The 24,486-nt window shown below is 45.9% G+C and overlaps 1 protein-coding gene across 3 annotated transcripts in view; it reads left to right on the top strand.

Moving 5' to 3' along the window:
- MAP3K13 (mitogen-activated protein kinase kinase kinase 13) overlaps window positions 1–24,486 on the top strand; it is a 68,863-nt gene that overhangs the window by 31,965 nt on the left and 12,412 nt on the right. For 2 of the 3 annotated variants that reach the window (XM_033068569.1, XM_033068570.2), the window contains 4 exons: window positions 14,508–15,082; window positions 21,139–21,322; window positions 21,467–21,658; window positions 22,491–22,649. In XM_033068569.1, the coding sequence (XP_032924460.1) occupies window positions 14,581–15,082; window positions 21,139–21,322; window positions 21,467–21,658; window positions 22,491–22,649 (1,037 nt within the window). In that variant the 5' untranslated portion in view covers window positions 14,508–14,580. Of the gene's footprint in view, window positions 1–2,365; window positions 2,563–14,507; window positions 15,083–21,138; window positions 21,323–21,466; window positions 21,659–22,490; window positions 22,650–24,486 lie in introns of those variants that run through there. The other variant, XM_033068571.2, reaches the window with a different exon arrangement.

Genomic DNA, 24,486 nt, shown 5'->3' with positions numbered 1-24,486 from the left:
AGAAATCCTGCTACCTGTCAACTTTTCACTGGTACTCCTGTGGTCCCCTTAAGAGCTTTGGATTTTTTTAGTATCTTACACCCTTGTTGTGTATAGTACATTTTTTCCACTATTTTCACATTAATACGGAGCCAAATTGTATTTGGCATCTGATACTTGAGTTCCTTGCTTTTACCAGTTTTTTTTGTCTGAGTGAGAGGGAGGAGAATAATTTCTCTTTCTTAATATTGATAGACTTAGTTACTGATCAAAGGAGCTGTGTAATGTGTACTATGAAAATACTTATCTGGTTGTAACACAGCACAATCATGTAGCAGCCATCAATTTCAGGACAATGTGGGTTGGTTTGTGTTTCACAGTGAGTTAAGATACTACCTTGTATTAAATTCAGGACTTTTGTGTTTAAAAATTTTAACCTGAGCTGTTGAGGTGTAGATGAAATTGAGTGTTGGGATACTGAACCAAGCCACCATGGACAAGAAAATCTGAAATTCTATGCTCAAGCTCATTTTTTCTCCTGGAGTCTTTCTAGGGTTTTGTTTCCACTTATTTTCTCTGCTGGCTCTTTTTTTTTTCGTAAATGTCACTGCAATTAACCCTTGGAAACCTCTGAAAATTATTTTCCTTTTATTTTTATTCTGACTTTTCTTATTCTATAGCAATATTTCTCCTTTTCTTCTGCTTCTTGCATGTGCTACTGTACTCTCCCTTCTAGTTCCTGAATTGATCCCTTTAGGGTAAGAGAGTAAATTAACTTTTTTGTCTGTTTTGAAAATGCCAGGGAAATCTGGAAGCTGTTTCCATCTCTCGGTGGTATAAAGCTGAGTGCTGGGCTCTGGAGGGCGAGGCAGGGAGTCAAAGCAGGTGCAGCTGGGATTTGAAATGGGGGCACAAAGTGATGGAGGAGAGATATCTCTGTCCCTCCACTCCTGCCTTCCCCTTGGGTACAGGAGTGCTCAGGCTGCAGCAGTGACGTTGTCTGGGCAGAAATCTTGTGCTGTGGTGACTTCTAGCTCTTAAAGAAGAGATATTTCTAAAGCAAAACTGAATTTGTGGTTTCTTTGATCTTGAAAGTAGGTAATAAGAAATTTGCATTTCATTTTTCCTGGCCAGATTTATAAGTCTCAATTCAGAAACCACAGTCCAAAATCCAAGCCTATCCTCCCCCATTTGTTAAAACTGGTATCAACGATGCTGCTCACATGAGATCAAGTAGGCACAAAATCCTTGTTTTTTTCAGCCCAGATCTATGGTGTTGTTACATCCAGTCCTGGTTTATTTTGGGATGTCACCCACTTTCCATAAGGAAAGGTAGGATTGTCTCAGACATTCTTTTCAGATGTGCCCCACCAGAGTAAGTTTTGGGACACCCTGTTTTGGCCTAATTGCTTCCTATTGGCTGGGAGAAGGTGTGGTGAAAATATGGAAATTCTGTCTCGTAATACTTTTGAGGCTGCAATTTGGTCAGAAGAAGTTTGAGGCCAAATTGATGAATTGTGGTCAGCCCTGAGATGGTGTTACTGCAGAGCTTGCAGCCCAGGTTACCCTTCAGACTTTGCCCTTCGTTCCTTGTCATGCTCATCCCTCTATTCCTCCCTCATGTTTCAAAGCTACAAAAAGAAGGCAGAACTCGTGCTCTTTCCCTGGCCATGTCCAATGAAGCACAGCTGCTCTTGCAGGCAGTCACCAGGATAATCCAGAGATTTGGGTGTCCTTGCCTCTAGTCTGCCCAGTAAAGTGTATTCCACTGGCTTGGGCTTGGAGCCGGAGTGGAGATGGGTGATGTGCCTGCAATTCTTTAGGTAGTCCCGAGTGTGCAACTCTGCCTGCTCTGATCTTTGTTCCTGGGCTCACTGAGGCTGTGAGCTCTCAGGCTGTGAGCTTGTCCGCCCGCTGCCGGCAGCGTTTGACTGGAGCCCAATGTGGGATTTTGTTCATGCTCCTGTTTTTATTTTACCGGCGCTTTTGCATCGCTAATCAAACACAAGCTCCTATTGTTCTCCCCGCTCCTTCCTGCGGGCACGCGTTTATATTTAGTTATTTTAACAACCACACGCGGGTCTGTAATCGCGCAAGGAGCGGGGCGGCGGAGAGCTCCCGTTGTGCTGCCGGCCGGTGTTCCGTGGCAGATGGCGGTGTGCGCTCCGGAGCGGCGGTGCGGCTCGGGGGGCCCGGTGCCGCTCGGTGCCGTTCCGGGGGCTCGGTGCCGTTCCGGGGGCTCGGTGCCGCTCTGGGGGCTCGGTGCCGCTCCGAGGCCCGGTGGGTGCCGCTCGGGACCCGGCCGGTGCCCGGGGCGGGCGGGGACTGGCGGCGCCGCTGCCGTGCGCAGCCCCCGCGGGCTCCATCCATCCTTAGCCCGACTGCCATCCATTCATGAATCCGTGACGTCAGCACGCTCGGTGCTTCTTTGCAGCAGGCTGCAGGATTGTGTGGGTGGAATTTCCTTTTATTTTGCAACACTTCCTTTTTTTTTTTTCTTTTCCCCCTTTTTAATTTTTTTTTGGTGCCTTCCATCTTTTTAAAGCAAGAAAATGGAGCATCACACAGGGAGTCTTCATGCTTGTGAGTATTTGGGGGGAAACGTGTTTCTGTGAGGGGTGTGTGTTTGTGTGTGGTGTTTCATGGTCAGCGCTCCCCTTTCGCCATTTATTTCGGAAGGACAGATGGATGTTGCATTTGTGATGGGAAAGGGCTGAAAAAATGATGCTGAGAAAGGGAAGAGGAAACATGAAACCTTAATTTATCCATCACTGCATATGAATCTGAGAGCTGGCCTGGCCTTTGCCTCTCGGTGTGCTGGACATTTTTCACTTGCAATTTTGCACGTTATCTTCTTGTACCCCCCTTTTAAAGGGGAAGGGAATGGCTGTGAGAATGGATATAAATGGAATATACAGGCAATGCCATAAGAATTACTAGGTAGTGTAAAGAGGCAGAATTGTAATTTTTGCTTTTTGGGGAATTGTAATTTTTTTTCCTTGTGGGTTAATCAACAATTCCTCTTGTGTGTTACAGTGTTAAATAATTTAGTTTTATTTCTGAGATGAAGGAGGTGCATTTTCCTTTCAATCAGCTGGGTAGGAATTTACTCCTGTGTTATTGAAAATAGCAGTTTGAGCTGTCTCTGATGTGCTGAACACAATTTTCACCCCTCATTTTCCTAATAAACGAGGGAGCAGGGAGTACCTTTGCAGTTAACGATACTGTTCACTGGGGCAAGATTTGTCATATTCCTGCTTACCTGAATGGGCATGATGTCATGTTTTCCCCCAATGAAAAGAAGAGCTGCTCTTTATTTTTGTTTTGGGGGGTGGTTTAGGTGCTGCAGTAGCTTAATCATATCAAACCACATGTCTCCCTTAAGTAAATGAAAAATGGGATATTTTAAGTAGATCTGGAGAAAGATGACATCAGGCCCATGTGTTTGGATATACTGATTTTAGCAGTAGGCAATCTGTTCAGGAGAAGAAGATGAAGGAATGTATTTGTATCAATAATTTTGAGGGAGAAAATATGAAAATGTTTGAAAGGAGAGAGATGCAGTGAGCCTGGTTGGGAAACGTGGGTGCTTTCCACAGTACCTGCTGTGTGGGTAGCCACAGACACCTTGGGATACCCTGGAATGGGGAGGGTAGAGTTGTCACGGGTTTAAAAGTTTTTGTCACTATCCTTTTTTGTTGTGCTCCTGAATGTATACGGGTTTTGTTTCTAGAGAGAGGCAGCCCTTTGAACCCTCTGTCTGTGACAGCCTTCCGCTGAGAGACACAAATAAATCCAGATTTTGATGTAGTGGGGGTTTTGTTTGTTTGTTTGTTTTGCTCTAACACCAGTTTTGTTTCCTGTCTTTGGGGCCTTCAGTCTGAGTCTTTGATCTAGAATGGTCCTGTCATTCAGATTTGTCTTTGTCCCCTGCTGCCTGATAGTTAAATTTATAGCTGGCATTCATTTTGACCCTTGTGCCTGGAATTAGCAAGTAACTTCTAGCACAGAATATATGGTAGGGACTCCCACTGTTCCCCAGCTATAGGTGAACTTGGGTTTAATCATGTTCAGGGCTTTTTTGGTTGCATTTTTAACCTCCCTTTTTCATTTCCTATTGTAAAGACTAGGTAAGTGGCTTATCTCCAGTGGATCAGAAAATTGAGTAATGATTTATTTGAAAATCTCTTCCTAGGTAAGACCTTTCACAATTAGGAGTTATTTAAACATGGGTCTGCTCTAAGCAGTGGCAAGATAAGAAAAGTTGTAAGTATTTCCTGCTTTCTTAGGACCTTTTTATAGCAAATGTTAGATAGTGGCTGATTTAGGCTTGAGTGGTTCCCACCTAGTACCTGCTCTGGGCTGTCTGCATTTGAGATGTGGGGAGTGGATTTTCAAGAGTAGAGCTTCTCAAAATGGCAGAGTTATTAAATAAAACTTCTAAAATATAAAAATAAAATAAATCTGCCGTGGCTTGTGGGAACAGATTTTAAAACAGTGCTGGTTGTCCTTCATCTCTGGTCCTTGGGGCCAGGGAAGGCAGGGGAAGGTGCACTAAAAATGCCTTTTAGCCAAGCTCTGACCTGAGATCCCAGTGGAGAAGGCAGCAGCAGGTTCACTGCTTGTACAACTTCCACTTAGTTCTCAGCCATAACTGAATCCAAATGAGTCAACTGAGGCACATGTTACCTCTGAAGCTCTCAGGAGTTTGGCACTTCACCAAGCCCTGTCCAGCTTATGGGACTTTGTTTTTTATCCCTCCTTGGCAAATGCATCCCGTGCAGGGGCTTAGGCTTTTGTAGGCTCCTGTTTTGTGACATTGCAGCAAATCAGCCACATCTCCTGGGGAGTGGGGGGTAAATATTTCGCCCAAAACACAGACTACTTAGGGCTGAGAACCAAGTTGGCAGCTGTGGCTAGGCCAGGAGCAGCAACTCTGTGTGTAGCTACTCCCACCCCTGTAAATACTCTGTGTTCTTTGACCTCTGTGCTTTCTCCTTGCTATAGCTTCAACTGAGAAGCTGGTGGTTGGAGGGGGTTCAAAGGCTTTGGCAACAGTTGGGTGTAGGCCAGGAGGAAGAGCAGATTTGTCTGTGTAGAGTCTGTGCTTTATAACCCTCTGGGGAAGCTGTGATTGTTGGTGCTGCTCCCTCTGGAGCTGTTGATAACACAGCACTGGGGTGCTGTGAGGGAGGGAAGGAGAAAGTTCTGGCAGGGGTGAGAGGATGGACCTTTTCCAGCATGGTGGGCTGGAGGTCTCTGTGCAGACATTCTGTTCATTCCAGGGAGTCTTGTCCTTTCCTGTCCCCCATCTCTGTCACCTTCTGGAGGACACCAAGATCTGTAATGTGACTGTACAGCTGTGGCTCTCCTGCTTGAAACACAGGAGGTCCAGCCTCACCATCCTTCTGTGCCTGAGGAGACGCTCAGGTGAGCCATCAGCTGCAGCCCAAGAGTGGTGCAGCTGGGGTGTTCTGAGTTCTGGTCTCTGCAAGGTTGGATGGCAGGAGCTGTGCCAGGCCTCAGGAACTCCTCTGGGATGCACCCCAGGTCTGTGTTTGTGTGTAACCAGCACGTAAAGCTGTAGTGGAGCAGGCTCACACCTCTAACCTTGCGCTGTCACTAATACAGGCTTACGAGAGGCTCCTGAGTGGGGCATTGTGCTGCCTCTGTCGAGGAGTAATCCTCTTTGCTCGTGTATGGTGCTTGCTAAATACAACTTAGTACTGCTGGCATTTCCCATCTGAGATCTGCCAGCTGGATTTCCAGTGTCCTTCCCCCTCCCAGCAGTGCACCCAGGCATGGACCTGGTGTGGGGTGGCAGGGGCACAGCACTGACCTCCTCCAGGAACTGTGCTTTCATGGAGGGTTGTTGAGTTACTTTAATACTGGGTGTGAAGCAAGAAGCTCTTAGTGTTGAGAAGTTTGTGTGAGTAGCATTTACATGTCGAATGTGCCTTGCAAATGTTGAATAATTCATATCTACTATAAAAATAAAAACAAGCGTGGGAGTGAGCGAGTTTACCTGAGACCAGTCTGACATCTCACGTGAATTAAAGTGAGACTTTGATTCATTCACTGGATTCCTGAAAGCAGCACTGTGATATTGATCTCCATCCTCAAAGATCTTTCAGACATTAATTAATTTTAATGCTCCTCTTTGGAGGAAAACAGGGTGTTTCAGTTCTGTAAGGGGGGAAACTCTGAGATACTGTCTGTTGGTAGGACATTTAGTGCCTTCATGTGGCAATGTCACTGGGGCTGTAAGGCCTCTGTGAACTAAACTGGAAATTTTTCAGTTTGAATCCTTAAATCTATAGTTGTTTTATAGCAATAGTAATATAATAACATATAGTAATTATATAGTAATATAATAACATATGGATCGATAATAACATGGGGATTGTCAGTGAGCAAAAAGTGCAGAACTGGGAAGGGTGAAAAGAGCAGAACCTGAAACCTGTGATTGGGTTTGAAAAGTTGTTTCCTGCTGTGGAGAAAGGGAAGAGTGTAACTTAAGGTCGTTTCTTCCTTTTAATCTGAGACAGATTTCAGTAGTAATTCTGTAGTACAAAAGGCTAAGCAGCATTTAGTCTGTCTTTATTGCAGCTGAATGCTTTGCAGCGTATTGCTGGGCCTGTGCTGGAGGGTGTCAGTGGTGAGGTGGTGTGTGGAGCTGCTGGTGTTCCCTGTGTGCACGTAGCTCACGGCACGCAGCAGCCGCGGGAGGGGAGCACGCAGCAAATGGGTGATTTAGTGACACTGATTTTTGTGCAGTAACTGTGTGGTCCTTGGTTTGTTCCCCTGCTCCCCAGAGGCAGGTGGCTGCTGGGTTCCCCTTTCTCCCAAAGCACCTGGGCTCGGAGCAGGGCTGCTCTCCAGCAGGAGTGTGCAGTCCCTGCTCCCTGCAGCCAGTACGAGTCATTATGCAACACCACTTATTTCCTTTGGCATCAGATTATGCAATTTCTGAGCAGAAGAATGCAAAGCCCTGGAAGAACACAGTAGCATTTTAGCAGATCCAAAAATACCTTCTGCAGGATAGAGGCAGCATTTCTGTGTGTAGTGCTGAAAATACGCCGTTACGTAAGGTGCTTATTTCCCAGCCGGCGCTTGGCTGCGCTGCCAGGTGGAGCAGGACGTGCTCTCCCTGCCACTGGAGAGGTCTCCCTGCACTCACAGGAAGCTGGACGGGCTCTTTGTCCCTCTTCTTCACCAAGATGAATTTTTATTGCCCTTTTATTTTTTTTTTTTTATTCCTTCTGAAAAAATAAAAGAAGTGTATGCTTGATTTCTCTTTCCAAATCAAGCACTGCTTCACCACCCCCCACGAATTTGTGACCTTATGCTGAAGGAGGTTCTAGTGAAACATTTGCTGGAGGTAGAAATTCATCCTTATGCTGAGAGCCAGGGCAGATGCACACATTGCATGTGGGGATGGGAGTCACCAGTTCTTTTAAGGTGAAGTCTGCCTTGGAAATCTATTAAATATGCTTGTGGGAGACAAGGGCATGCTAGGAACGGGGATCTGCTTGATACAATCTGTTGGGATTTTGGCAGGAATACTTACCAGAGACTCTTAAAGAGGCTAAACAGCTATTAAATAACTGAGACACCAGGCTAGAAGACAGATTACTGGTTAAATGATATGGAATAAGAGTAGGGAGAAAAGGATGGTAATGTTGAAACATTTTTCTCTGCTTTGGAGATGGTACTACTCATACTTTTCCCACCTTTTCTTTCCTTATCCAGATATTTTAGGAATATTCTGTTTAAGTTGTTTGCACAGGGAGGGTGCTGAGGGTAATAATTATGGAGGCCACCTCCAGGGACTACTGGAAGGCTCCAGTGAACTTGGGTGATAAAATACCAGTTCAATTTAGTGTTGATTAAACACAATTCAGTCTTAACATCCAGCCAGAATTAGGCTCTGGCATAGTTTTTTCTGCTCAAGAATGAGATCTTAGGTTGTAAGACACCCATGGAAGTAAGCCCAGCATCCTGAAGAACCAAAATGATCATTGTGCCTTTGTGCATTTCTGTGGCATTCCCTTTTTGAGAATCCTGGCTGCGGTCTGACTTCTTCAACCACCCAGAGAAGCTGCCCTATTCCTGGAAGTGTTCAAGGCCAGCTTGGGTGGGGCTTGGAACAGCCTGGGTTAGTGGAAGGTGTCCCTGCCCATGAATTTTAAGGTTTTAATAGTTTTTTTCAACCCAAACTGTTCTGTGATTCTACATTATATAACTCTAAGATAAGAGAAATGGAAAAGAGGTGATCAAAGACTCGGAGCAAGTATCTTATGGTGAGAGAGAAGGTCAAGTGAGAATTGTTAGACTTGAAAAAAAAAAAGTTGGAGTGGAGGATGGGATAATTTTTAAAATCACAACTGGAATGTTCAGGTGTCACTGGAGCAGTGAACAACTGGCTGTTAGAAGAAAGAAAGGAACTAAAGACATGCAAAGTGAAGAGCAGCTGGTGTTACCTTCTACAACACAGAGTTAAGCTGCAAAACTCCCTGCCACAGCACAGTGTTTGCCGAGGTGTTCTGGTTAAAAAAATTCCTTGGCAGGTTGGCACAGGAGCAGTTGTTTGTGTGCTGAGGCACAGGCAGCAGCAGTGTGCTGTGAGCAGGGCAGCTGGTGGCACTGCTGGGGACAGCTCTGCCTGCCTGCACACCCTTCCCTTGGCTTTGCAGCAGGAAAGGGGCATGGATGAGCCTCCTCAGTCTCTGTGGCTCCATCCCATTGCTGCAGCCCAGGTGCCTCCTCTTTCTCCTCAGCCAGGCTTGCTTGGGATGTGCAAGGTGCCAGGCACACCTGCAGCTGGCTCTGCACACAGCCGGAATTCAGCCATTATGGATATTTCTTGGCTGGTACGTGGTGCTATTTTTGTCGCTGTCAGAAAGGTTTCAGACCACAGAGCTAGACAGGGTTCCCTTTCTCACTGGTACAGCCACAGACAAAAGGATATCACAACTAAAATCGCTTTTCCAAAAATGATGTGTCTCTGTTTTCAGATAGATGGAATATATTGAATAAAGGCTAAATTAAATCATCATGAAATCAGACTTTTGTTGTGGTACACAGACTAATGCAACTTAGTTATGTGTCTGTGGTCTCATGTGCTTTTTAATCCCCATGGCTATGTTAATATTCTATTAACATTTTAAAATGATGATGATTGTAATAGTTGTGAGCCCTAAGCAGTTGCTGCCACATCATTCATGGTGTTTACAAAAGAAAGTTGTCTTAGGTTGAGGTGGCATCCAAGTATTTGTTAGAGAGAAAGTAAAAGTATGTGTTCAAGTCAGGATTCTACAGGGGGTGCAGAAGTACTGTAGTGTTTATCTGACAACCTGAAGGAGCAGTGTAAAGCACAGAAAAGCCAGTGTGACAAGACTTCACCTTCCCAGGTAAACGTGCTGTTTGTTATGGAGAAATGTTTATATGCAGAAATATAAACAGGGCTGTTGTAGTGACAGAAAATCTCAGCTGGGTCAGATGAAGAATTCTCACTTGTTTTATCAGCAATTGATTGTTTTTGGCAATACAATTGTAATATTTAAAGATAAGGCTGTGTTGTGGCTGGGCATTCATGTGTGTGTGAGAGATGGGAAGAGATGTTCTCCCTTGAAGGAGCAATGTGTCTTGAGAAGGAGCTGATGGCTTAAAAATACCCAAGCTTTTGTCTTGGGCTACTCCATAGTTGGCTTAAAGGTTTGCCCATAGCCTGGGCTGGTTTATACCAAATTAATGTGGGCAAGCTTCATAGTGTAGTTTCTTTTCTTACAAGCTAACAAAACAGATAATGTAACTTATAAAAATATAATGTAATTAATTAATGTAATAATGTAACTTAAAAAAATATTCAACCCTCCTGGAAACAAAGAGGTGATGCATAACTCATTCTCTTTTAATAAATCTGCTTTTACTTTTTGCTTTTAAAGCAACCATTCAAAACAAAAGCCTATATTCCAAGTAATGTAAAAAGTGTGGCAGAAGAGGAGTATCTGATGCACTCATGTAACATTTTCTTTATCAGGAGACCAGGAAAAGAAAATCTATTGAAATCCTGTGTAATAAAACCACGCAGTTCAAACCCAAAAGGTCAGAAATGCCAGCAAAAGCTCTGGGACTTGCCAGCTCAGCAGCTCTCAGTCGTTTCTGTGCTGGAGTTGTACAGGGATGGGAGAGGACTGTGCATCAACCTGTTGTAGAAATTCCCTGTAGAATTTGAGAGAGAGTCACAAGGGGCAGGAGAACATGGTGTCTGTGCTTTATAAACATGCTTTTTGTGGTTTTGTTAGATTTTAGAACATTTTTAAAGCTTTGTCACAGCCACTATTTGAGATGATACATAAATACATTCCAGTTGTGTTATCAGTGAGGAAATGTGTAGCTCCCTTGTTGTAACCTGGCCCACTGTAGCCAGGAGGAGATCACACTGAGTTCCAGGAAAAAGCAAGGGGACTGCAGGGCTTGGCTGTAAGCAGTGATTTGGGCAGGAATCTCCCCTGTCTGTGGTAGTTCCATGTACCAGCTGGATAATTTCTGCCAGCAGCTCTGTTTCAGCCCCTAACCATGGATCAGACAATTACTTTTATTCCCTTTACATGTTGGAAGTACAAGCAGAGATTATGCTTTACTGGCTAAGATAGAAGTAGTGTTCAAGGAAATAAACTTAGTGTTCCTGGAGACTTGGGGTGGCAGGAGCCTGAGTGGTGGCCTCTGTGCTTACACCACCTTTCCAGCACACTGCCTTCTTGTTTGGTTTGCTTTGTGTGCTGGAATGCTGTGTCTGATTTGCCACTCAATTTTTAGCACAGCTCTTTAAAGGAGAACCTTCAGTAATGGTTCAGCCAAGGCATTGGGTCAACTCAGCTGCAAAGCTGACCATTGCATTGACACTGATGAATATTGAATTTGTATAGGCAGCTTTGGTGGCTCTGGGGGAGTGTGAGGACAATTCCTGTGTGGCTCTCTCCACAATATCAGGCAAGGTGAGAGTGTGCCTTGGTAGCTTATTCACCCACTTGGTGATTCAGGTATATTCTCACTTTTCTGTAGTTTCAAACTGAATTTTGGGCTGACATGTTGAGGTGCAGCCTCACTGTTCTGAGAAGAGGTGCATTTCATGCTCCTCTTGTCTGGGGGCAGTGGGATTTTGCCTGTAAAAAATACTTTGCATGGAAATGGAGTCATTTATGAGAAGCTGTGATCATACAAAATTACACCGAGCCTTGAATCTCCTTCCAGACAGAAATTTGTTAGTGCAGAGTGCATGAACTCATCAAAACAGTTCAAATCTGAGGGTCTGCCTTCAAGTCTGTGTGTGCAGCAGCACTTTGTGAAATCTAAATCTCTTAAATATGCACAGTCCTCCCACACATGGAGCCTCCAGCTTTTGACTGGGAGGCTGCTGCAGCAGGAGCATCGCTCAGATAGGAATAGCACAGCCCTTGGCTATGCCTTTCCCTTGGAAAAGCTAAAGATGCACATGCAGATCACAGACATGGGATCCCAGGCTGGTTTGTGTTGGAAGGGACTTGAAAAATCATCTACTTCCACTCCCTGCCACGGGCAGAGTCATCTTCCACAGTCCCAGGTTGCTCCAAGTCCCGTCCAACCTGGCCTTGGACACTTCCAGGGATCCAGGGGCACCCTGTGCCAGGGCCTCCCCACCCTCACAGGGAACAATTTCTTCCTAATATCTAAATGAAATCTACCCTCCTTCAGCTCAAAGTCATTTCACCTTGTCCTGTCACTACATGTCCTTAAGGGGCAGTCTGGATGTAATGAAACCTACAATTTCCAAGAAAATGTTTTTCTTTGCCTTTTTTTTAATTGGGAAGAGTGCAACATGAAAAATCTCAGCCTTTTGGTACTCTGACTAAAAGAATAGTGGTGGCATGACAATAAAAGTTGGAAAATACTTTTCTTCCCTCGTTTGAAGAGATGGTGAGATATAAACCAACCTCATTTAATTGGATTAAATCACATTTTGCAAAGGCAAGAGATTGCACATTGCAGAATTCACTGCAATAGAAGAGAATTAAAAAAATTCATTTCCCCAACAAGTCAGCACTGATGTGGTGTGGCAGAAACCACCTTCTCACCCTCCAAGGGTTTCTGCACCACTTTTCTTCAAGTTGGCTTGATAGACAGTTTTTTGAAAGTGCTGCTGTTTCATGCTCTCCAAACAATGAGTTTACTACACCTCTGAAAATCAGGCTGCTTATGTAAGGGCCTAAATAAGGCTGTATCATGCCAGTTTGAAAACAATTCCATAACTTTTATATGCCTTCTCTCCCCATAAAGCACATAGAGGGGCATGTAATGTGGCAGGACACTGTGCCTAAAGGCTTTTTTTATTTGAAACATCTCAGCGTTGGAGAAGGTAATTTGATCTGGGAAAACAGACCTGATATCCCTGAATCTGGGGCTTTGTTCTTGGGTGAGCTGTGTAGTGAAAAGCTGTTCATTCCCTTTTAAACCTCCACAATCAAACATTCCAGAGACAGAAAACTGCAAAAATGTGAAAGCAAAACCTTACACTGTGGTAGTGTACTCTTGTGAGTCACATAACAGCAAAGTTATTTTATCCTTCAAGTCTGATTTAATCCTTAATGCACTTCCCAAGCCTTAAATTTGAGGTATTATGGGACACTGTTACTTCAAATGCTAACCTTTATATTTGGATTTCTTGCAGGATACCTGGCTGATGTTTTATTTGCATTGCTTAATATTCTGTGTTACAAAATGCAGATGTCTCTGTAGGAGCAGTGTTGCATTTTGCTCTTGTTTAAACAATTGCTTGTCACTCACTGACTCTAGGTAATGAGCAGGGGCTGTGCCCAGGAACACTTGGGCTGGTGGTTGGTGTTTTTCTGGTTTTTCCAACCTGGAGTTGGGCTTGGCCTGGTGTTTTTCTGAAATTCTGTTCAGATCTGAAGCATTTTTATATCAATAACTAATAATAATAGATGTGAATATCAATAATTGTCTTATCAATAAATCTGTGATAATATAACAACTGCTGCTAGTAGTAACTGTACACTGCAGCTTCCCGCACTGGGGAGTTGGTCTTTGTAATGCTGGTCATCACCAGGTGAGGAATAACCAACTCTCCAGCTTCCCAGATGAGTCTGATTCAGCTCCTGTGCTGGTTTGGGCTGTGCTGCAACCTCTGCCTTACTTGCTGTTTTGCTGTCTTTTAAGGAACAAAGTTTACAACCTAAATAAAGCTTTAATGCAGACCCCATGTGATCAGGCAGGATACAGGAAGGTAATCCAGGTTCCTGGCTGTTCCTGTTTGCTGCTGGAAAGGGGCTGAAGCTTGGGGCAGGAGTTTTCATCCTTCCTAAGGCTGAAGGGCTTATCTCTCCTCTCTGCAGTGACCTCATCCTGAGGAGCTGTGGCACTGAGCTGTTCCCTTGCCATTGGCTGTGTCCTACCTGGCCGCCTCTTTCTCCCTTCCAATGGCCGCTTGCAGAGCCTGAGAATTTGCACCCACTATAACTGATCTTACTTTTTAACAAAATACTTTCTGTTAAAGGCCATTTTTTTTACCCTACTCTCAGCTTCTTATGGAATTTAAAACTGGATTTTGTTCCATGTTGCAGGCTGAATTCACTTAATTATTGTGGCCCAGCGTTAGAGCCTCTTGTTTCAGAGAGACCATCCCAAAACTGGTTTGCAATGAGCAGCTCTGGCAGAATGACCCCAGGCATCAGCCTGGCTCTATGGGAAGGTGGCACCATCATGGGTTGTGGATAAATGACCTCTCAGTGGAGCATGGAGCAAGAGATGGAGGGCACTTCTTAAAAGGGATCCCAACTCTTGTTTTAAGTGCAGCCTTCCAGAAGCTCAGGCAGGGGAGAAGGGGAGAGCAGTGATGGGAGAGCAGCAAGGAGGGTCTGCTGTTCGGTGAAACTCTCAAAGTTTTACCTGCTTATGAGGGTGATGTGAATGTGGTTAGAGAATTGAACATGTCTTGCCACAATGGTCATGGAGGGTCAATCAAAGGTCCAGGATGGTCATAACTAGGTGAGGCTCTCAGGGAGTGGCCACAAACCATCCCTTGGTGGAATTAAGGTACCTGTATCACTGGGCTTTGTTTCTCTGACACCTTGTCTCAAGGGTTTGCAGAAGGATCCTGAGCTTGTGGGCCATGCCAGGCCCAGGAACAGTGGTGGGACTCAAACCATAGCTGAACTGGGGCCAGCTTCAGTCTGATAATGCTATGGGAGCTCTGCAAATAATCTTTCACCATTTTGACCTTTAGGCTCTTGTTTAAAATTGTGGTGTTTGTTTACTGGGCAATTCCTGCCGTGGGTTACTGAGAGTATTGCCTGAGTGGAGTTTCTGTTGGAACCATTTATTTGTTTCTTTTAGGGCAGTAATTATTTACCAAGTATCAGCGGCTGTCTGGAAAGTCTGGTTAATTATCAGCTCACCTCGGTGAAACCGCACGTAGCGAAAATACTTAAATAAAAAATTAAAAGTTGCTCTTTTTCCTCTTGTTTCAGGTACTGGGCCCACGCGTCACATGTGAGTTGTGTCCTACAAATGCTCTGAGCATCCCCTTGGGCCGTCTCCTTGATGCACACTCACGGCATCATGGCCAGCACCCAGGAGCGCCTGAGCCTGTCTTCCTCTCCCAGCTCCATCGGCAAAGCGTTCTGTGAGGACAAAGACTTGGGCAGGTTCCCCGAGGAGCACCCCGCTGCCGGCAGCCGCCCGTCCCCGGAGCTGCTGGAGGACGTGCGGGAGCGGGGCTCGCTGCCGGCCGAGCTGCTGGAGGGCGTGAGCAGCCCGGGCACGGCGGCCGTGCTGACCAGCATCAGCGAGGACGCCCGCGACCAGTTTGAGAACAGCGTGCTGCAGCTGCGCGAGCAGGACGAGCCCGAGCCGGGGCTGCCGCAGGGCACCCGCAGCCCCGGGGACGGCGACACCAACGGGGCCGGCGACGATGTCAAGGTCCAGTTCAACCGCACGGGCAGCGGCAGCGGCGGCTTCCTCGAGGGGCTCTTTGGGTGCCTGCGGCCCGTGTGGAACATCATCGGCAAGGCCTACTCCACGGACTACAAGCTGCAGCAGCAAGGTAAGGGCAGCCACCTGCACTGCTTTGGCTGAGAGGAGGCCACTAACACAGGGCTCTTCCCCAGCTCTCCACTGGCCCTTCTTGTCTTGTCCAGCCCTGTCACGGGTTTCCAGGGATAAATCCTGCACTGCAGAGCCAACAGCCGTCATGTGTGCCAAAACCAACTGCCTGTCCAGCCCCATGGCTTGGACCATTGTGACAAGGCCTGAATCTGAGCTGAGTGGGGGATCAGAAGAAATTGTGTTGAAGTACTTGGTACAATCCCTGTGCTAATTTCTGAAGGTTTTTTATGCCAGATGGAAAACACTGACATAGGCACTTCCACTTCAGAATCTCCAAGTGAAGGTTGTCCCCAGTTGACCACCAAAAAGCAGTAGTATTGCTTCTTTTTTAAAAAGAGTCTTTTTTCTTTTTATTCAGGAGTAATTTTCCTCTTTAAAATATCATTTAGTACTTGTCTTTCCAGAAATATGTTCTTTAATATTTATACCTTTTCCATTTGGATGTGTAAGCATAAATGTGTAAGTGTATGTGAGTATAAATACGTATAAAATTTGTAGCTTGGGAATAAGTGATGTCCTAGTTGACTACGTATGTATCTATATATCTATCTCTATATATATCGTTAGGGGGTACTGAAAGCTAAAGAGCAGAGTATGCTCTGCTGTTGGTGTCTGATTTCTCCCCTAGCACAGGGGGAGGGAGGTGGCAGATGGGAAAAGAACAAGCTGTCATTAGAATTAAGGAGCTGAAATGGTTGAGGCTTGTGGAAAATGGGAACAGCCTGGCCACCGCAGTACCATGGGGCAAAGCCTCCTCTGAGCATCACTCAGTAGTAATCAAATGGCTTTTTGGCACTGACAAATTACGAGATACAAGGTCAGAAACCTGTCTGAGTGGTTCAAATCTAAACCCCAGAGGGATGGGGAACAGCTCCTCATATGAGAGAACAGAGCTGTTAAATTACGTGTTGGATGAATTTGCCTTGAAATCGACTTCCTAGAGTCAGTCGTTTCCAGTTCATAAGCAAGCAGAAAATGCACCTCTGCATTCCAGGTGCCTCCTGAGCTCAGCCCTCTGTGCAAGGGTTTGCTTGGTTTGAAATTCTCTGGCACAGTTGGTTCTGTTTGGTTTTCATGTTGTAAATTTGGTGTGTCACATGTGGTTCAGACTATAAATAAAAACAGTGACAGAAAGTTCCCTGGGGGATTAAGGCTGCTGGGGTGATTGCACACAGGGTGAACAGTTTTGGAAGGGGCTGTCTGGGTGGGGAGTCTCTCTTGGGAAGGAAAAGGAGGTTCTGAGCAGTTGGATGACATGGAGAGCAGGCATTGGGCAGTGTCTGTGACAGTGCTTTGGGTTGCATGCTCAGTGTTTGTAAGTGAAGCTAAGAATTTCCTAGGAAAAGCCACAGATGCAGAGTGGCCATGGCCACTCGCAGCAATTCCCTGTGTATCCCACACCTGTCCCCACTGCTGGCTCTGAGCCATCCCTGGTGTGTCCCTGTCACCTCGGAGGAGTGGCTTTGGGAGAGCTGCCTGTGAGACAGAGATCCCATTTCCCATATAACTGGGCCAGCAGATGCACCGAGGACCACGGTGCAGTCTGTGCTTTGGTGGCCCACAGGGGACACTGGCTTTCATATGGAAGTCACCAAACTAAAAGATTGAAGCTCTAAGGAATGAAAAGGAGCAGCTGAGAACAGTGCTGGGGCTGGAGGGTACACACAGAGCTCGTTCCTGTGCACAGGGTGTCTTGCTGTTCTCTGTGTTGGGAACGTGTTCAGAGCCACACATCCAGGGCACTCTGCTGTTTGCTGCTGGCAACAGGCCCTTCTAAAAGGGCAGATTTGAATGGGCTGCAGATGTGGTGAGGCCAAGGATTAATTAGGATCAGCTATATGTAGTCTGTGTGGTTGAGCTGCATTTTCAGTGTCTTCACTGTTAGAAAGGGGAGTGAAAAGAAGATGTAAAATAAAAAAATATTATATTTTCTTCTGGAGCTGCTCAGTTGTCTGGCTCTGATGACATTTGTTACCCTGATGGTAGTACTACACTTCTGTACCCAAGGATAAACCTTTTCAAACTGCTTCTGTGCTGAAACTTGAGGATTTTGTGAGAATATTCATGTTCTCTTTTCCAGATGATCTCATTCTTGCTTCTTGCCACCAGAAAATCATCTTTGTGTGCATTTCATCAGCTACATACAAGCCAGCAGTTCAGTAACTGATGTATGTGATTATTTTTATTTTTGCTGTCTTTTAGCAAGAGCACAGAGGATGCATGGATTGTGTTTGTGCAAGTGCTGTGTGGCTGAGGAAATGTCTGGGGCTCTTTCAGCTGCAGGGAGAGGATTGTGGTGGCTTTTCATTTCCCTGGGAGCTGCTTTACAGCTTTGAGCTGGTGCCATGGATCTGTGCAGATGATTTTTTTTTTCCCCCCTTCTTTATGAGACGACTACTTAAAGCCTCATCCAGGAGTTAATCCTTTGTGTTGGGCTGAATTGAGAACAGGGGTAGGAGTCCAGTTTGGATCTGCAGCCGTATGGCCTTATAAGAGGGCTTATAAAAAAAAGGGAGTGAGATTTTTATGTGGGGAGGCAGTGACAGGGCAAGGGGGAATGGTTTTAAACTAATAGAAGACAGATTTGAAGAAATCCTTCCCTGTGAGGGTGATGAGAGTACCCAGAGAAGCTGTGGCTGCCCCTAGATACTTGGAATTGTCCAAGGCCAGGCTGGATGGGGCTTGGAGCAATTTGGAATAATGTGTCCCTGCCTGTAGCTGGGGGTGGAAGGGGATGGGCTTTAGGATCCCTTCCAACCCACACCATCTTATGTTGCCTGCAGCTGCTTTGTGGTACTTTTTGCTGCTCCCTGATATCCCTGCCCACCTGCTTTGGCTGTCCTGCAGCCCCATTCTTTGGGACATGGTGGTGGTGTTGTGGTTGCAAGTGGCAAAAGACAAATAGATTTCATGTCCTTGAGCCCATATTGCCTGTGGAGCTTTGGCTTGTGACTTGGTGAAAGAGGGGAAAGATAAGAACAGCTTTTACATCATTCTGCGTTATTTTCTTGTTGAAATTTCTTCTTGAGTGTCCTTCTGACACCTGAACAGTCAACAAGAGGGGTGTGCCTGTACTTCCCTGCAGGACATGGGCTAGGCAGAGTGTTGGTCAGCTGGGAGCTGCCACAGGCTCTGTGCTGGTTGATCAAGGGATGCCAATTGCTGCTTGGTGAGGAGTCGTTCCTGTGGGGAATGTTTGCTTTTGTATTGTTCAGTGCCACCTGGTTATCTGAGGTTTAAGTACTTGGTGCTTGACCCGTAAAATCCCTCCCTCCTACGTTTCTCCAGTTGTTTACCCTGATTTCTAAAGGCTGTTAGCGAGTGCTTTCAGGGAGACACACTCAGTTCTTTGATTTGCATCTACCAGTTATTTAATTGGGGTTGTGGAGACTCCAACACTTAACTCATTTGACTTCCCAACCATTTCCTTTGGATTGAGAAGTTGTCTCTGGGAGCTGCTTTCACCTTCCCTTTCACGAGTTGTGTGTTTACCACCATTGTGAGAGTTTTTGTGTGTACCTGAGGGGCAAGGTGCCTGTCAGAGGGTGCTTGTGTTGAGGGGGTCTGTGTAAACCAGAGATGCTTCTTGTCATAGTGCCAGTGCTGGAGAACAGCCAGTGCTGGGGAAAACTTCCTCCAAATAGATTGGTTCAATGGCTCAGGCTGCTCCTGCGTTTCTTCCCCATGGGAAATAGATTCTCATCATTCTACTCTAATGGTTCTTAATCACCTCAGAAACACAAGTTCTTGTGCAATTCCTGCTGCTATTACACTTTAATTTATTTAGGGGAAGTACCCCACTGGTTTCTTAAGGCCCAAAAGAGTGACTACTGCACTGTGTGTTACCTATGGTTTTGCTCTTTGTCCTTCTTGATATTCCCAAAGATGTGGGTTATTTCACTGTCACTACACTGAAACCTCTTTTCTGAATTGTGCCCCTGACAATCAGGATGTAAATGGGAGAGCGTCTGTGCTCCTAAATAAACACAAGATGACTTTGCAGAAAGAACCACATGAACTTTTGCTTACTTTGTTTACAACCTCTCAGCCTTTGCCACTGCAGAGGGAGTATAAAGAGCAAACTAGGGTTCCAAGGTGATACAGTTGTCCATTACTGCTCACAAACTGTAGATGCTTAATGGAAATGGATGTTCTGTGTCCTGTACAGGAAAGACTCGCACGAAAGAGACTTTGGACAGCAGGGAGTGGCTTTCCATTGCCAGAGGACAGGGTCAGATGGGATACTGGGGAGAAATCCTTCCCTGTGAGGGTGGGGACACCCTGGCACAGGGTGCCCAGAGAAGCTGTGGTTACCCCATCCCTGGCAGTGTCCAAGGCCAGGTTGGACAGGGCTTGGAACACCCTGGGATAGGGGAAGGTGTCTTGGCCCATGGCAGGAGGTGGGACTGGATGGGCTTTAAGATCTTTTCCACCCCAGTCCATTCAGGATTCTATGAAAGAAACAGGTATTTCAGTACAACAGAATAGTTTGTATATTGCATGTATAAAAATACTGTTCATCAACATGCACAAAAATCACCTCTATTTGCCATCTCCTTTCAGAAGTGATGCATGTGTGAATTAAAAAGAAATACAGATCTTCTTGATTTTATTATTTATTAATATTATTATTTATCTAACTATTTTCTTATTTAAAGTCTTTCAGTGTTTAAATATCCAAGGACTTAAATGCCAATTTACGTTCAGAGCTGCAAGTGGATCCATAAGTGTGGAAAATAGCCTTGTGTTTGGGAAGGAACACATGCTGGGGTTGAACTCTGTCCTGCCAAGGCAGAGGGAGTTTCTGCTGTGGATGAGCAGTTTTTGTTTTTAGTTCAGTGAGCAGAAGGATTGCTGAGGTCTGGCTCTGGGGGAGAGCTGCTTTTCTGTGGCCGTCTGGGGAGTGCTCACTCAACAGGAGACAGCAGGGACTGCCTACCTGTGTCAGGAATGATCCCAGGGAAAGCTGTGAGCTGGCAGTTGGGATACACAGGTTTCCCTTCAGTGATAACAGTATCTAGGATGGACACTTTGGCATAATCCCAGCTATAGATCTGGGAGCATCCCAAAGGCTTGGAGGCTGGATGAGATGAGGACACACCTTTGTAGTCATCTGAAACAGATCTGTACAGGTGTGACTTCCTTTTATTTCAGAAATCAGTGCATTACTTGTTGGGTTTGCTGCTAAATAATTTATTCTTCAAACTTAGATCTTTATTGAATTACAGTAGATAAACAATTACCTGCCTTTTATCCTGCTGTTTGTGAGATTTAAGGTAGTTTCAACGTGACTGACAGGGAACAGGGTTTCTGTTCTGATGGGTGCAGCTCTCTTGATGCAGTTTATACAGTGCCACTGGGCCACTCCAGCATTATCCCTACAAATGTGTGTGCCTTGCTTAAGGTTGTTTTGTCTGTTTGACATTGATATACACAAGGTTGGGAAGGACCTGTTTCTGTGCCTGCTGCTGGTGGTTGATATGCTTTGTCTTGGCTATCTTGGTGGTTGCTGCTCTGTGTTTTACAGCCTGCCACCTCTGACTTTTATTTCCTATTTATGTTTATTTCAAGGGATGAAAAAGACCCTCAATAATTTTTATATCACTTGTGAATGTTTCTTCTAATCTGTGCTTTTCAATGGAGCCATGCACTTTGTTCAGTGTTGGGGTAGAGGATCTCCTCCCAAAATTGCCAATCCAGGGTCCCTGGTATGGTGAACTGCTACCTGCCAAGTTGGAGTGGCTCACACAAGTGGTTAGCAGGGTGGTGAAAAAGCAGCTGGAAGGATGGGAATGAGCTGGCTGGAGGTGGCTGGGATGGCTGGAAGGGTTGCTGGGGCTGAGCACATGTGGTGTGTGCCTCAGCTGTGCCAGGAGATGTCACCTATTCCCTCCAGAAGAACCCAGCCTGTGGTGCAGGAGGTGGCAGGTGCTGCCCTCTGACAGTTCTCATGGTCCTGACCTTTTCCATTATCCCGATTTTCTCCTGTGCCAGACACGTGGGAGGTGCCGTTCGAGGAGATCTCAGAGCTGCAGTGGCTGGGCAGTGGGGCACAGGGAGCTGTCTTCCTGGGCAAGTTCCGGGCTGAGGAGGTGGCCATCAAGAAAGTGAGGGATCAGAACGAGACGGACATCAAGCACCTGCGGAAGCTCAAGCATCCCAACATTATCGCCTTCAAGTAGGTTGTGACCCCTGTCAGGAGCTTTGTCCAGACAAGAGCTCAAGTTCTCACAATCCAGGAACTAAACTGGGACAAAGTGGTGCTCACCCTTCCTGTCCAGTTGTCCGTCTGCTGCTCCTCACTGTGTGTTCTCTTTGACAGGGGAGTTTGCACCCAGGCCCCGTGCTACTGCATCATCATGGAATACTGTGCCCATGGGCAGCTCTACGAGGTGCTGCGGGCCGGCAGGAAGGTCACCCCACGGCTGCTGGTGGACTGGTCCACGGGGATTGCCAGTGGCATGAACTACCTGCACCTCCACAAAATCATCCATCGAGACCTCAAGTCACCAAAGTGAGTCTCAGCTGCTCAAACATCCCTTAGTTTGGGTTCCTCAAGTCACCAGAGTTAAACATCCCCCAGTCTCAGTTCTTCAGGTCATGAGAGTTTCAGATGCTTAAACATCCCCCAGCTGGGGCTATTTTTAACTTTTCTTGAGAATAGTTTAAAGTTTGGTCAAAAGGCTCTACTATTTTTCCTCTCATGTTGACTCCAAACCAATGAGAGTGAAACTATTGCAACTTGTGGCATTTAACAAGAGTGGAAATTTTACTGATATCTTCCATGATAAGTAGCAGTCAGGAAATATTTAATGGTTTGACAATATCTGGTCTTTTTGGAAAGTGGGATATTCTGTTGCCTCCTGCCTTTTTTTTTTTTCCTTCTTATTCTCCTGTTATTTCCCTGGTTTTCTGGAATGTGTCTTCTTCATTTCTCTGTTGCTTTCTGACTAAAATGTTCTGACTTCTTTATATTCTTATTCCCTAGGTGTCTATTACTTCTTTAGTCTGTGACAGTGCATTAAGATAATGCTTTTAGATTATTTACAGCACAGTTTAAGGTACAGCTTTGCCTCTGGATCCTCAATTACTTGTTAATTTGCAGTTTTATTGAGATTGATTTTGACTTGTAACATTAAGAAATGCATTTAAGGCATGAAATACAACCATCCAAAAGAGAGTGAGAGCTTTTATTGGGGAAAATACAAAAATTTTCTTTTGTACTGCACTTGTGAGCAGTGTGGCCTCATCAACATGTTGATTAAGGAGAGATTTATTCCAGCGGCTGTTGTGGTACAAGAAAAATCACAAAATGCTGAAAACTTCTTTTTCTTTCCCTTCTCCAGTGTTTTGGTTACACACACAGATGCAGTAAAGATTTCAGATTTTGGTACATCTAAAGAGCTCAGTGATAAAAGTACCAAAATGTCCTTTGCGGGGACAGTGGCGTGGATGGCCCCGGAGGTGATACGGAACGAGCCCGTCTCTGAGAAGGTGGACATCTGGTGAGTCCTGGTCGTGGTCAGGCACCTTCACCTTCCCTTCAGTCCCTTGGTTTCCCAGCACTTTCCATGTCCTTTCCTCACCCTGTGCCTGAGCATGGTTTGGTCTGTGGTGGGCTGTTCCTTTCTTGTCCTGGCTGCTGCCCTGAGCTTTGGTGGGCTCTGATGGAAAGGGAAGTGACACAGGAGTGCTGGCTGGGTGCTGACCCGCAGGTTCCAGCTAAGGCTCAGTGCAGACAGTCTCTGTCTTGCAGGAAGCAAATGCAGAAATTCTTCCCTGGGTTGTTATCCAGCCCAGAGCTTTCTCCCAATGCTGTGCTCAAGGCCCCCTCAGCAGCCTCCACAGCCAGGGTGGTTTTCCATCACTTCTGGGCCTCTTCAGAGCCACGCTGGAGCTGGGGAGGCCCCTGCTCTGCTCCCCACCCCCTTGTGCTGCCTGCACACCAGGCTGGTTGTTGTATGGTCAGCCCCAGGATTACAGTACAGTGAATCCAATCCCTGATCCAAGAGGGGGGAAGCCAGGATAGGTTGTAAGAGTTTTGGAAGCTGTTCCCATTGATATGGAACATGCTCTGTGTCCCAAAGGAACACAAGGAGCAGTTCAGTCTCTGTGCTATTAAAAATGCCTGAGAGGGCTCAGCCTTGGAGTTCCTTTGGGAAGCCTCTCCACAGGTTTCAGAGCCCTCAAGGGAACTGCATCTCTGTTTCTGCCTCATTATTTCAGCATATTAAATGTCAGCAGCCAGGACAAATGCCCTTCTCCCTGCTTTACAGCCAGGAGGGATTTTGTTTCCTGTGGTTTTTCAGCTTCAGATGCTATCCATTCCCTGGCAGGGCAGGGAGCTGCTGGACAAAGCCACGGGTGGTCCAGGGGTGCAGTGGAGTCAGGAGCTGCTGCTGGAGCTCTAGCTTGGACCTGGGTTTGACCTGATTTCCTGCAGGGAACGTGGTGTTACCTGTGGAGTGCAGCTGCTTTTGTGCCCACGGTGTCTGTGTGTTTATTTTGGATGTCCAGGTCACAGCACAGCCATCTCCTCTGGGAGGAACACTTGGGTTGTTCTGGAAAGAGAACACACCCAGCATTTGTCTGCTGGACCCCTCCCTTTGAATCACGGGATTGTGAGGATGAGTGGTGCTGGATTTCCACCCTTGGTTTTCTGTCCTTTAGAGAGGTTTATGTTCAGGAATATTTCACAGAACATCCTGTCCAATAAAAGCTTTGCTCCTTCCCTCAGTAACTTGGAGATGTCACTCTTTGATGCCAGTTCCTCTGGAGTTCACAGCAGTGGTGATTGCTCAAACTCTCCCTTGCCATCCATTCCTCCCTCAAGATGATTAAAAATCACGTTCATGAATGCTGCCAACAAATGAGAACAGTTCCTGAGCTGCTTATATGTCTGCTCTCTCTCATCTCAAACAGCATGCAGAAAAATAAATCTATAATCTTATCAGGAATCTTGGAAATCCTTTGTCAGTTCTTAGTCATGACATATATGAAACCAGATGAGCTTTCCCTGGTAGTTTGTCCAGCCTCCTGGATCCCTGGTTTCCTGCAGCCCACAAAGAAAGGATTTTGAGGCGAGAAATATTCAAATTCTGCTTGTTTGTTGCCTATTTTTTTTTTTTTTTAATACATGGTTTGAAGCCAGTGGACTTTGAAAGTGCAGTGTTTTTCACATGAACTTGTTTCCTGACTGATGGTTGTTCAGACCTGGTAGTTTGTCCCTTAGAAGTTCTTCTGTACTTAATAAAAGCACTGGATATTGGTATATGCCAGAAACACCCTTCTCACCTTTCACCTGACTGTAGTCTCCAGCTTGGCAGGGTCAGTGTCCCACGG

Source organism: Catharus ustulatus, chromosome 10 (genome assembly GCF_009819885.2).
Source record: "Catharus ustulatus isolate bCatUst1 chromosome 10, bCatUst1.pri.v2, whole genome shotgun sequence".
Lineage (NCBI taxonomy): Eukaryota > Metazoa > Chordata > Aves > Passeriformes > Turdidae > Catharus > Catharus ustulatus.
Note: the sequence above shows the minus strand (reverse complement) of the source record. Positions and strands in the feature narration are given on the sequence as shown.